The 14046-nt window shown below is 16.5% G+C and overlaps 2 protein-coding genes across 2 annotated transcripts, besides 34 other annotated features; both read left to right on the top strand. All coding sequences in view use genetic code 6, as the record gives it.

Annotated features, from left to right (window-relative positions):
* Nucleotides 1-26: part of a microsatellite that runs on past the window's edge.
* Nucleotides 1-27: part of a microsatellite that runs on past the window's edge.
* Nucleotides 28-156: 129 nt separating this feature from the next.
* Nucleotides 157-208: a microsatellite.
* Nucleotides 159-208: a microsatellite.
* Nucleotides 209-954: 746 nt separating this feature from the next.
* Nucleotides 955-1045: a microsatellite.
* Nucleotides 956-1041: a microsatellite.
* Nucleotides 956-1106: a microsatellite.
* Nucleotides 970-1024: a microsatellite.
* Nucleotides 1038-1076: a microsatellite.
* Nucleotides 1047-1099: a microsatellite.
* Nucleotides 1090-1146: a microsatellite.
* Nucleotides 1147-2483: 1337 nt separating this feature from the next.
* Nucleotides 2484-2534: a microsatellite.
* Nucleotides 2485-2534: a microsatellite.
* A 770-nt stretch (nt 2535-3304) lies between these two features.
* Nucleotides 3305-5760, top strand: IMG5_191010 (hypothetical protein; the record flags this gene model as incomplete). The annotated part of the gene is made up of 5 exons (XM_004025086.1): nt 3305-3326; nt 3760-3762; nt 3866-4931; nt 5238-5577; nt 5656-5760. The coding sequence occupies 5 exons, from the start codon at nt 3305-3307 to the stop codon at nt 5758-5760; spliced, it is 1536 nt and encodes a 511-aa protein (XP_004025135.1).
* Nucleotides 3342-3380: a microsatellite.
* Nucleotides 4057-4089: a microsatellite.
* Nucleotides 5594-5640: a microsatellite.
* Nucleotides 5761-6001: 241 nt separating the features above from the next.
* Nucleotides 6002-6034: a microsatellite.
* Nucleotides 6035-6359: 325 nt separating this feature from the next.
* Nucleotides 6360-6420: a microsatellite.
* Nucleotides 6421-7211: 791 nt separating this feature from the next.
* Nucleotides 7212-7271: a microsatellite.
* A 191-nt stretch (nt 7272-7462) lies between these two features.
* Nucleotides 7463-7514: a microsatellite.
* Nucleotides 7468-7509: a microsatellite.
* Nucleotides 7515-7951: 437 nt separating the features above from the next.
* Nucleotides 7952-8016: a microsatellite.
* Nucleotides 7959-8017: a microsatellite.
* Nucleotide 8018: 1 nt separating this feature from the next.
* Nucleotides 8019-8095: a microsatellite.
* Nucleotides 8052-8095: a microsatellite.
* Nucleotides 8096-8335: 240 nt separating this feature from the next.
* Nucleotides 8336-8380: a microsatellite.
* Nucleotides 8355-8394: a microsatellite.
* A 328-nt stretch (nt 8395-8722) lies between these two features.
* Nucleotides 8723-8747: a microsatellite.
* Nucleotides 8748-10389: 1642 nt separating this feature from the next.
* Nucleotides 10390-10538: a microsatellite.
* Nucleotides 10429-10532: a microsatellite.
* An 89-nt stretch (nt 10539-10627) lies between the features above and the next one.
* Nucleotides 10628-10675: a microsatellite.
* A 776-nt stretch (nt 10676-11451) lies between these two features.
* Nucleotides 11452-11494: a microsatellite.
* Nucleotides 11495-11525: 31 nt separating this feature from the next.
* Nucleotides 11526-11586: a microsatellite.
* Nucleotides 11587-11711: 125 nt separating this feature from the next.
* Nucleotides 11712-13179, top strand: IMG5_191000 (tubulin-tyrosine ligase family protein, putative; the record flags this gene model as incomplete). Its single annotated transcript, XM_004025085.1, has 1 exon — nt 11712-13179. A coding segment is annotated over one exon (1468 nt), but the record flags the coding sequence as incomplete, so codon positions are not given.
* A 458-nt stretch (nt 13180-13637) lies between these two features.
* Nucleotides 13638-13672: a microsatellite.
* Nucleotides 13673-14046: the final 374 nt, after the last annotated feature.

Genomic DNA, 14046 nt, shown 5'->3' with positions numbered 1-14046 from the left:
TTATTATATATCTTATAATTATTATTTCGAATCTATTAATTGCATTTATGTATTTAAATTATCATTTTTAACTATTAATTTTTAATTTTTATTATCTTATTTTTCATTTTATTGATTATCTTGTTTATTTTATTAATTTTCTATTACAGAATCTTATTTATTACTATTTTTTTTATTATTTTTCTATTAGTATTTTTATTGTTATTTTCTAAAAGTACTTTGCTTATTATTTTATGAATTTTTTTTTTCTAAAAATTATTTGAAGAATCTTCTGAAGTATTTCCATTATTTTTCGAATTTTTACTTTTATTTTAATAATCTTATTATTATTACTATTATTTTTTTTCTTTTTTTCTCTTTCTTTTTTCTTGAAATAATTCTTCTTCTTCAACATTAAATAAATCTGAATCCGAACTAGTCTAAGAATCGAATTTTTTCTATAAATTTTAACTATAAACGAACAAATCTTTCGTTCTTTCATCAAAAATTATCCTAAACTGAATTTTTTAATAGTATTTCTATTTTATAAATTCTAATATATTCCCCTAATATTTATTATTACTATTTATATTTCCATAATCTAGACTTATTTTCTCAATTGCACATAGAATAAATTACAAAATATGCTTTATATTAAGTAAATGATAACTATTATTTTATCCTAAAGTCCCCATTATTATTTAATAAAAAGTGTCTTCTATATTTCTATTTGTATGACTTACTAATGTTGTTAAATATAAATCTTTTAAAGTATTTTTTTGGACCAAATTTTCATTATTATTTTCTTGTGGGCAAAATAGTTCTTCGGGAAATAGACTCTTGAAATTATCGGATTTTAATATATAATGTAGAAGAGATACCCTTTAGTATAAATTAGTTATATAATTTAGTAAAATATAATAATATTCGCCACAGATAATACTTTTTTCTTAATTAGATTATGGATAATAGTAATTTTATTATTATTCTTTTTTTTATTTTTTATTTTCTTATTTTTATATATTATTTTTATTTATTTATTTTTATTCTTTATTTTCTATTTATTCTTCTTATATTATTATATTTTCTTAATTATTTTTTTTTTAGTTATTTTCTTCTTTTTTTTTAATTAATTTTTTTCATCTTCTTCTTTAATATAATTTTTTTATAAATTTTCTTATATTTCATCTACCTATTAATTTTAAGGGAATAAAAGCTCTTTATAAAACTCATTTAAGTTAACCTAATTAGGATTAATATTTTGGCTTTATAAAAATATAAAAATTATTTTCGCTTATTAATCATCAATAAACTCTTTAAAAAACTTCGGTTTATATCCAAATAAAGACATTACAATATTCGAAAAAATCAGAGAGCCATCTTTTCCTTCTATATCTAAAAAAGTAAAAATTAAATCTAGTGTAAATTCAAAAGATTCTTAATTTTAAAAATTATATACGAAAGTTGGAAAAGCGAATCCCTTTTTTAAAAAAAAATCAAAAAGTTCTTTATTATTATTTAGGAAATTTTCAGTTTACTTTTCTTTAATAAAAATCTCATATTATAAAATTTAATCATGGTCAATAATCTTTTTTTCGTTTAAAATTTTATGTTTTTTTTCTAGTTTTTCGAATTCCGTGTTTATTCCCATTTTTTAAATGTCTTCTTGTTTTTAAATGAATAATTTTTAATCTAAAGAATTATAAAAATATGTTTTTTCTAAAGCTTTTTATTTAGAAATAACATAATTTTTATTTTTTTAAATTATTTATATTTGATTAATCATTATTTCAATAAATCTATCTATTTATTCATTATTATTTGCATCTAATTTTTCTTATTAATCAAATAATTAAGTATTATTTATAATTTCAATAATTTTTTCCTTTTCTTTATTATTATTTCTACTCTTTTAAATTTATTTTAATAAATATTACAAAACAAAACTTTTTTAATCCTAAACCCATTTCTCATCTTCCATTTAAAATAATTTTTCCGAAAATTCATTTTTTGAACCTTTCATTTTATCATCAATAGTTCTTTTTGGTACTCCTTGTAACTCCCTGTTTATTTCGGGAAGATTAACTTGAAATCTTTGTGGAGTAATTCCTTAAAATCTAATGTAACTTACATTTATGCGCTTTTATTGAGATATATCTTTATAAAAATGAATAGGTCTAAAAAAAGGATAAAATGGAGTATTTTTCTTAAAAACATCGAAATCTATTTTGTATTTTTTTTTTTTTTCTACTTTTTTTTAGTGTTTTTTCTCCAATTCAGAGTTTTTGGATACTGATTATATTTCTTCAGAATCATCGCTTATAAATCGTTCGCTTATTTCGTAATCTTCGTCATCTTAACTATCATATAAGTCTTAGAAATAAGTATTATATAATTAGTCATCTTTTAGTTTTTCGGCTTCAGTTATATATACTTTTTTTCGGGATTTTCTTTTATTTAGTGAAGAATATGACATTTATATTATAAAATTATTTTTATTTTAATTTTTTTTTGGTTTGTTTTAGTTTTTTTTTTTGGTTTTTGTTTTATTTTTTATTATTTGTATATGAATTTATTTTTTGTTTTTAGAATTTCTTATTTAAATTTTTTTATTTTTTTTTGATTAAATTTTCTTTAATTGTATATATGTATTTATTACAAAAAGTGAAATGAGTGTTAAATTTATGTTTAATTATTATATTTATTTTTATAAAAATAATAATATTCTTTGGTTTTTTAATTTTTTGAACTTATGTTTATATATTTACATTTTTAATGATTAATTTTTTATTTTTTTTTTAAATAACAAAAATAAATTAAAATATATTTAAATATTTTTTTAATATATAATTATAAAAATAAAATTGTATTAATTAATATAATATAATATAATATATTTTTTTTTATTTATTTTTTAAAAAACAAAAAATATATAAATAAATATATTTCAATTTATATATATATAAATATATATTGTTTTTTCGTATTATTTATATATTTTTACAATAATATATTAAATATTTATATGTATATTTTAATATAGTTTTGTCTTTTAAATATTTTTTTTATTTTTTATAAATTTAATTACTATATAAAGAAGATAATATATAAATTATTTATCCATTTTGTTTTATCATTTATTATTAAACTGTATAAAATATAAATTTACATTAAAAATATATATAATACTTTTAAATAAATTATTATTTATAATTTGAATATTATTATTTTGTAATTTTTTTAAAAAAATATGTTATATTAATAATTAATATGCCAAGAAATTGATTTCTTGAATTTTTCCTTCTGTATTTAAACGAAAAAAAAAATGAATATTTATATTTTTAATTGTATGATATTAATTATTTTAATATTTTTTTTTTTTTAATATTTTCTTTTTTTTTTTTATAAAAATTTGATAATTATTAGATGATTTTTAGATATTCTCATGCATTGATATTTAAGTTAAAAAATAAATGAAAATTTATATTTAAAAATAAATAAAAATTAAAAAAATAAATATTATATAATATTTTATATATACAAGTATTAAATATAAAAATAACATATTAAATTTAAATAAATTATATTTATTATTTTAATAAATATTTAAATCAAGATATATTAAAATAAGAAAAAATTTCAAAAATAAGCATTTAATATTATTTATTATTAAACCAATCATCAAACAAAACGCTAAATCTTATATCTCGATACCTTAATTTTTAAAACTAATAAATATTTCTATTATAATAAATTTTTTATAAAAAAATTTTAAAAAAGCAAGTAAAAAATAAATCAAAAAAACTTTTTTTTTTTAAAAAAAAAATTAATAATAATAAAAAAAAAAGCATTAGAATTTATTAAAAATATAAAATATAAAAAATAGCCCAAATGAACAATATAAACGTCTCGTATTTTTTCAACTAAGTCGCAAATTAAAATCAAAACCCATAAATAAACGGTTAACAAAACCCATAACAACGTGCAAGCCATTTAATAATAGTACGCCGTTAAAATCCTCTTTCAGCATCAAACCCATAAATTGAAAACAATTAAAACATATAAAATAGCATCGAAAACAATGAAAATAATAATGAAAATAACAATGAATAACAACACCAAAATTAAGATTAAAAAGAAAAAGAAAAAGACTTTTCTTTAGAAATCGAAAATTTAGCTGTATAAACTGAAAATCTTGATTTTGTCAAATGCCCCATATGTATCCATATATATGTAAATCCAATTGCCTGTGGGAACTGCTTGAATCATTTTTGTATGTTTTGTATTAGAGAATGGTTAATAAGGAATCCAAATTAATGTCCTTTATGCCATAATTTTAGAGAAATGAGGTGCTTTCCAATGCTTAAAAATATGCTCGATAAGCTTTAATTTAATTGCATAAATAAAGAATAGGGTTGTTCGTAAATCATATATTACGAACAGGCGAAAAAACATGAAGAAGTATGTGAATATAAACTCGAAGTTTGCCCACAGAAAGAATGCCGATAATAAATGATAAGGAGACTTTTGCAAAAACATATAAAAGAAGAGTGTGACTTTGCTGAAGAGGCATGTAAATGGTGTTTGAAAGAGCATAAAAAAAAAGTAATTGAATTACATGAGGAAAACTGTGATTTTAAGGAAACTGAGTGTAATTTATGCGGATTAACTTTCAAGCTTTTAGACATTGATAATCATAAAGATGTTTGTCCAGAAAATTTGAGAAAATGTAAATGGTGTAGGTAGTTACTTAAATAAAAGGAAATTATGGATCATGAAGATTGCTGTGGGGAAAGGATTATTAAATGCTAAGGATGTGGATATGAATGCTGTTTGAATGAGCATTTTTTACATATGAAATAGTGTAAGGAATATCCTGTTTTCTGCAATAAATGTGAGACAGAAATGAAAAGAAGAGAATTCGTGAATCATACACCAGAAGTATGTATGGAGTAAAATTAAAAGCAAATGAAGAGGAAAATACTAGAAATGGAAAGAGAAAATTAAGAAATGAAAAAATAAGTTTTCGAATAATAAATTTAGCTATAGAGTTAAATTGAGGAAATTTAAAAAAACTGTTTTTTAGATAAAGTACATTTCTCGTAAGTATATAAAGATTAAGACATTTTTGTAAAAAGAAAAGGATAAATGGCTCTTATTCGAGAAACTAAAAAAAAAAGAAGAGATAGATTCGTTATTGTTGAACTAGCGAAAAAATTAGCAGGATTACCATTAAATATTTAATTTAAAATTGTTAGCTTAAGATCAGAATGGTTCGCTGTGGGAATTATTGATGAATCGAATGTTTATTCGGCTAGAAGATATCATGACATAGGACATAAATCTTATTTGATTTCGGCTAATGGGATTTTCTATTCTTCACATAATCCATATGAAAATTGGCAAAATAAACCTTTTATAATTGAATAAGATGATATTATTTCAGTTTGTTATGAAAATAATTAGAAACTTAAGTTTGTTAATCATAATAAAAATTAAGAACTTAATGTTAATTTAGATCCAGAAACAATAGATAATGGAAATTTTTATCCTTGTGCATGTCTAAGATGTCCTGGAGATTGTATTGAGATTGTTGAAGTATAAATTATTTATTTATATATATATATATATATATATATATATATATATATATATATATATTATTTTTTTAAATAGATAAATTAAGATTTATAATAATAATAATAATTAAATTAATAAGAAATTATTAATGCTTAAGAAGGATAATAAATTAATGATGAAAGTGAAGAATTTAATATATGAAATTAAAAACTAAAAACTTATTTAAATATAATATAATAAATATATATATATTAAGTTAGTATATACTTTTTTATATAATCAATATAGATTTTTTTATTTTTCTATATTAAAATATAATTAAAGTATAATTAAATTATCAAATATAAAAATATAATTAAAATTTAATTTTTGTAAATTTAAAATAAAAAGAACTAAACATTAGATTTTTTAAAAATAAAATTTAATAAAAGTTCTATAAAAAAAAAATATATATATAATTAAAAATTATAATAATAATATATTTTTATTTTTTCTAAAAAAAAAAAAAAAAAAAAAATATCAATTTTTTTTATCTAAAAGTTGTAAAATAAAATCAATAAAATTTGCTCCAATCCCATCAATTTTAAGATACCCAATTTTTTAAATAAAAACTTAAAAAGAATATGACTTTCCAAAAACACCAAATAATTTTTTTAAAGAAAAGTAATTTTCATATTTACATTTATTAAATAAATCATTATTTAAAAATTCTCTAACTAATTAAGGTAATTATGAAATATTATCTAATTTTAAATCTATATCTATATTTTTAATATCTTTTAAAATATCAAAACCTTTTTTATAAATATATATATATATATATATATATATATATATATATATATATATATATATATATATCAATCATACATTATATATTATATACTATTATTTTTTTTTTACTTAACATTTATTATCTTAATTCTTCAGATAAATGAAGTCTTAGATAAAATTTAGCTTAATTTAAAAATTTTTACAATTTTTCATTTTAATTTTCCTATATTGCTAATTTATATTCTTCATTAGTTTAATTTAATATTAAATTTGCTTCTATAAAGTTGGTATTATCCATAGCCTATAATAAAGTGTAGTTATTTTCTTTCTTTTCTACTTCTCCTATTAGATTAATTAATTTATTCCAACCATCTTTGATAATAAAACTATAAAATTCATCATCCATACCTTCTTTTTATAAATTATCTTGTTACAAAATTGGAGCTTTTATCAATATGTTTTCTCCATTTACATCTTATACTACCTATATTTAAATAAGACTCAAAGATTTATCGTTTTTGATTATATTTTTGACTTTTTCTATATCATTTTCTTATAATTCGATTATAAAAACATTTTATAAATCACCTATTTAGTTATTTGTGCGTTATTATAAGGTTTATTAAGCATTTTTAATTGTTTCATGGCTTATTGAACTAAATAAAGATATAGATGTTTTACCATTTTCTTCAAAATCAGGTCCTATTTGTATTTTTATTTAACTTTATTCCTAATCTTAAATTAATGCAGCCATTTTATTTATTTAAATATTATTAAATTATTTATATCGCGGATTTTTTTTAAAATTTAATAATATAAATATTAAATAAAAAAGATATTTATGTTTTATTATTATATATTTTTGTTTTTTAATTAAATTATAAAAAAAAAAAATTATTTTATTTAAGAATAAATATATTTTTTTATTAAAAAAATATTATGAAATTAGAAAAAAAATCTAAAATAAAATATTATATTATAAAAAAAAAAATATGTATATAAGAATAATAAAATAAAATTGATGAAACTAAAATTATTAAATAAAAAATATAATATATATAAATAATTGAAATTTTAAATAATTTTTCAAAAAAAAAAATATATTATAAATAAAAAAAAAATTGTTAAAATATAATAAATATATTTATATATATATATAAATATATTTATAAATATGATATTAATTAATTATAAAATAATAATCTTTTTTAATTTAAAATGTTTATATAATTTGCTTTTTTAAATCATAAGATATCAAATGGTAAATCATATATTATTATTTAAAATATTTATTTTAAATAAGATTTAAATATAAAATAACTAATATGAATAAATTAATATTAAATATTATATTTCTTTTAAATATAAAATATTATAAAAAATTTAAAATATTAATTATATAAAATAATTTGTATCATTTTAATATTTAAGAATAGAAAAATATGTATACATAACATTTTTTAATATCAAATATAATTTAAATAACTACAAAATTAATATAATAAAATATATATTATTTATTTAATTAAAGAAATATAATTAGTATTATTATTAAATTAAATATTTAACTTATTTAGAAATTTATAAGTTTTTAATTAATATAATAAAAAAAAAATTAATATAAATATAAATATATATATATATATATATATATTATAAATATATTATTATAAATATATATATTTATTTATTTTTTCTTATATTATCTTATATCTAATTTTATTTTTATCTTAAATATATTTTAATACTTAAATTTATTTTTTTTCTTAATTATAATAAATGTTTTTATTTTTATTTTTTTATATATTTTTTTTTTTTTCCATTTTTTTAAACTTTTTTAAACAAAATAATTTTTATTTTAATATATTGCTTATTTTAATTTTCATCTTTTTCATATAATTTTTTTAATACATTTTTTTTATTTATATTTTTATTATTTTTTTAATAATACTTAAATTTTGATATAATTTTATATATATCTATTTTTATATATTTATAAAATTTTTATTTTATTATGTCTTTTTTTTATTTATATGTTTTTTTTATTGTTTTTTATTTATTTATTTCTTATTATTATGAATAAGTATAATTTCTGGTTAATCATTTTTTTTTTTAATGATTTCTTAATTTTTCTTTTATTAGAATTAATTATTTATCTTAATTATATCAGAAATTTTTATATTCGATTTGTTTATTGATTTTTTAGGTTTTTTTAATTTGTTTTAAAATATTCTTTTTTTTTTAATTTAAAATATATATTTTAAATGCATTTATGAAAATATTTTCAATAGTATTTTTTAATTATTTTATATTAATTTGAAAATTTATTTATATTTTAATTTTATTATATTATTATGTTTTAATTTTATATTTTTTTAATGTTAATTAAAAAAATTATTATCAAAAATTATTATATTTTTTTAATAAATAAAAAAAAGAAAGTTTTAAAATTTAAATTACAGTTTACACTTATTATAAAATAATAAAAAAATTATTTTTAATATAAATAAAAAAGTTTATTCTTCTTAAAAAAGTATAGAAATAAAATTAGTTTATTTTATAATTATCTTTTTTAATATTTTTAAATAATAAAACTTTTCATTTAATTTTTATTTATTAAAATATTAATAAATATATAATTAAAAAATAAAAAAATGCTTATTTTTTTATACTTTATAATTATAAATATAATTAATAATATTTATGAAAAAGTTTAAAAACTATAATTTTATATATTCATATATATAATAATTTATTAACTTAACTTATTTTTTTTTGAAAAAAAAATAAATAAATAGTTATTATTAAATATATAGTTTATTTTTATTTTTGCATTTTTATTTTAAAAAATAAACTTTTTTAATATAATAATTTATTTTTTAAAGAAAAAATTTAAATTTTTTTTAAATTGCGACTAAATAACATATTAATATTCTTATAAAAAAAATACATATATTACCATATACACAAAAATTTTATAAAACCATTAAAATGTCAACAGATTGTCAAAAATACTATTAAATTCCTATAATAGAGGATATATATGATTTGGACACTTTTAATCTGCGCGAAATAACATAAAAAGTACAAAATTAAATCCAATTATTTTCTAATATAGAGGAATAAAATCCTTAAATTGTCCAATATATAAAAAAAGCAAAAAAATTTATTGATTTATCCACTCAAGAATTAGAAGAGCGTTAAATAATTGAAAATTTTGGTACTTATTGTATAAATAATACACTCGAAATTTCCCAATAAATTGAAAAAAGTCCAATAAAAATTCCATAAAAGGAACCAAAATATAACGCCGAAGAATGGATAAAAGCTTAAGATTAGATAATGAATAATTCGCATTCAGAAAGTGAAATAAAAAGCAATTAAAACAGCCAAATATATAAAAGAATGCATATAAATAATGTCCAAAAGTAATAAGAAATATAATAATTTATAAAAAAACGCTTTAAAATACTCGAATTACATAAAATACGATGGTTGCTAATGGTACAATTTAAAGAAATTTTTTAAATTAAAAAGAAAATATAAATAAAGAAGTGTAAGTTATATAAAATAAAAGAAATATTTAATAAAAAAACGATGAATAATTTTAAAATGTGGAAAGTAAAGTAAAATAGGAAATCGATAATTAAAAAAATAAAAAAATATAAACTCCATATTATACAACTGGAAAAGCTACTTATCCTAAATATATACCACCAATTAAAAAAAAAATAGATGAAGTAATAGAAAAGAAAAAAAAAATGAAAAACTTTCTAAAAAAATAATCTAAAACTTAGGTTTTATTACCTATGAATAATAATCATTTTAAGAAAAATAAATAAGAAAATAGTAATTAAAATTAAGAAGAAATTAAAGAAGAATTATATCAAGAAAATTAAGATAATTTAAGTTATAGTGATTGTTTATCATAAAAAACAGTGCCTGGGTAATATAGGAAAATCAATAAATGTGAATTTTAAGGTATTAAAAGAGTAACATCTTTATAGGAAAATTGTTAAAAAAAAAATATTAAATAAGATGATGATAATAATGATTATAATAAATTCAAATATAAATAAGAAGAATAAGAATTAAAATAATAATAATAAGAAAAATAATTAATATAAAAATAACAAAAAGATATATAATAATAATAATAATAATAATAATAATAATAATAATAATAATAATAATAATAAGTAAAAGAAAAAGTAAATGAAAAAGAAAAAGAAGAAAATTAATTTTAAAATGTGAAACTAAATTATTTAGAATAAAATTATAAATAGGATAATTTTTAATAATAATATAAAAAAGAAAATTAATAATAAAATGAAAATGAAAACGAAACTGAAAAAAAAGTATAAAAATAATAATAAGTATTAAATGAATAAAAAGAAAAAAAGATACATAAGAAAAAACATAAAAATTATAAACACAAGAAACCGAAGAAAACAAAGAAATATTTGAAAAATAAGAAAAAAAAGAAACATAAAATTATATTTAAGTAAATGATAATTTATAAGAAATTCAAAAATAAACAGAAAAATATAAAAAAATAGAAAATTAGGATAACTAGAATAGTTTTTTAGAAAAAAATCAATAGGAAATAATATAAACTTCTTTAGAACATGATGAGTAGTAAAAAATAATAAATAATCATGATTTTTAGAAATATTTACATGAAGATGATTAATAAAGTATATAAGAAGAAAGTGAAGAGAGTTCTTCTTCTTCTTAATTAAAAAATAAATTGAAAATAAATAAGAAAATATATATTAAGATTATGGAGATATTAGTACTCAAAAATAAAATCTGATATAAAATAAATAATATAATCATATAAAAAATCAAGAAAATTCATATATAAAAAATTAAGGACATTCTTTAGTTTAATAATAATAATTAGAAGATTCAATAGTTTTACAAAAAACAATTCTTTTAACCTAAATTAAAAAGAAGACTCTATAAATATATAAGGTGATTAAGAAATTAAAATAATTAATAATAATAATATGCTATCTCTAAGAGAAAAAATGGAAAGAATAATAAATTACAGCTACTAATAATAAAAAGAATTATTAAATGAATAAAAATAAGAAATATAATAATTATAATATCAAGAAGATTTAAAAAAAAAAGAATCTTTACAAAAATAAGAAGAAGATAAAGTAAAAACTCAAGATGATAATCTAAAAAAAACTTAAGAAAATAAAAAAACTTAATAAAATAAAAAAACTGAAGAAAATAAAAAAAAAGAAAATATATTAAATGATTAAAAATTCAAAAATTTACCAGAAAAGAAAAAATAATAAAATAACGTTAGTAATAAACAAAACACTAATAATGCTTTAAACGTCTAAAGTAAATTATTACAAAAAATGCTTCGCGAAATAAACGATGATAGTCTAGTAGATTATACATAAATTATACCTACGTTTAATCATTTATTTTCAGGATATTATAATAATATAGGTAATAATAATTACATATTTAACCTTATGGATCATTTGAGAGATATGTATTCTCTGTTTTTGCAACATGTAGATAAAGTTGACAATGCCGACAAAGGACTTTTACGTTATAAATAAATTATCACTCCTTTAGAAATTTAACCTTCTGAAATATACTACGCAAATGATCCTTAGAAAATAATAGTATATTAGAATAGAGTAGATATAGATATGAGGAAATTTATTGAAAGACAAATAATTTTTATGTAGAGAATGAATGGTGAAAATTTTGCTTAACATTATTTACCTCATGAAGAATTTTACTTTAGGGTAGTTAAGAATAAATAGGAAGTATATGATATTATTAGTAGAGCTTTTATGAGAAAAAAGGAATGGTTTGAACTTCCTCATGGACTTTAATTAAAAACTTCATGGAATTTACTATGGACATGGAGTAAGCCTTAAATAGATTTTAATAAATTATTTTTTTTCCAGAAAGTAAATCATTTCCCTTTCAATAAAAATCTTGTCAGGAAAGATTTGCTTAAAAAAAATTTCGAAAGAATTACTAAACTAGGCCCAAAAGCCTCACATTTGTTTAATATACTTCCTTTAACTTTTGTTTTACCGAAAGAATATTGTTCATTTTCAGAAAAGTTTTTCGAGGAATAATTGAAAGAAGGTGACCTTAATATATGGATAATGAAGCCTGTAGGTAAATCTTAAGGAAGAGGTATTTAATTAATAAATGATATTTCTTAAGTAAATTATGCTGAACCTATTGTCGTTTAGAAATATATGAGAGATCCTTTATTATTGGATGGGTATAAATTCGATATGAGAATTTATGTTTTAGTTACTAATATTAAGCCTTTAGAAGTTTGGGTATATAATGAGGGATTTGCAAGATTGAGTACTGAGAAATATTGTGTTAATTCCTAAAATATAAAAAATAATTAAATGCATTTGACAAATTTTTCTATTTAGAAAAATTTCTATGATGTTAATAATGGGAATAATTATATTGGAGGAACTAAAATTTCCATGAAAATGCTATAATAGAAGTTAAAGATGAAGAATATTGATTGGGGGAAAATATGGAATTAGGTACATGAGATTGTTATTAAGAGTATTTTAGCTTGTAATGTTGATATTCCTAACAACCCGAATTGTTTTGAAATTTTTGGGTATGATATTATTATTGATACGTCTCTAAAATGCTATTTATTAGAAATTAATTCATCTCCTAGCCTTGCCAGAGAATTTATTATTGATGATTTGGTTAAATAGTAAATGATTGATGATGCTATTGATCTTATTCAACCTATCTAGTTTGATAGATAGAGATTATTGGAAGTTTTAGATAGAAGGATAAGAGAAGAATAGGGAAATAAAAGTACGATAAATACTTAAAATAATTCGAAACTTTAATTAAATAGGGATCTTAATTATATTTTAAGGGGGCATAAAATTAGGTAGTTTGGGTAAATACCAGATTTTGTGGGAGGATGGTAAATGGTGGCTCCATCAGAAATGGCAAATAAATATATTAAAATTATTTAATAATATAAAAATCCGGTTGGTTAAAATTATAATAATAATAATAGGTTAGGAAATACTATTGATTGATGTTATTTTTTATAATTTATATATGTTAATTGTTTTTTTTTGTGTTCATTTGTCTTGTAATTTTTATTTTTTATATAAAGCATTATTTTAATTTAAATATTTTTTGATATATGATTTTTTTGTTTCTGTAAATTAAAGATTTTAAATACATATATATATATTTTAATTTTCATATTATCATACATTTTAATATTAATATTAATATTTTTTAATTAAGAAATGTAAAAATAATAATTTTTTTAAATAATATTTATTTTTAAGCAAATCAAAAAAAATATTAATTAAAAATTATTTTTAATTTGTATTCATTAATTATATATTTTTTATTTTATTAAATAATATTTAAGATAAATATAAAAAAGAAAAATGAATTCCAAACAAAGAGATTAAGAAAGAAATGTAAGTCCTTAAAAACAAAATTTATTAGAATAATTAATACAAAAAAACGAAAGACATATAGAACGTTTAAAAATATTAAATGATTAAATAAAAAAGTAAAAACATTTTAATAAAAAAATAAAAAAAATAGTAATTAGAAATAGAATAAAATAAAAATTTGACACAATATTAAGAAATAAAATCATTAAAATAAGAACTTTTTGCATCAAAATAATAAATTTAGCAATTAAAAGAT

The sequence above is a fragment of the Ichthyophthirius multifiliis genome (assembly GCF_000220395.1).
Source record: "Ichthyophthirius multifiliis unplaced genomic scaffold scaff_1120509251371, whole genome shotgun sequence".
In the NCBI taxonomy this organism is placed as follows: Eukaryota; Ciliophora; class Oligohymenophorea; order Hymenostomatida; genus Ichthyophthirius; species Ichthyophthirius multifiliis.
This window is presented reverse-complemented; position numbering and strand designations above follow the sequence as displayed.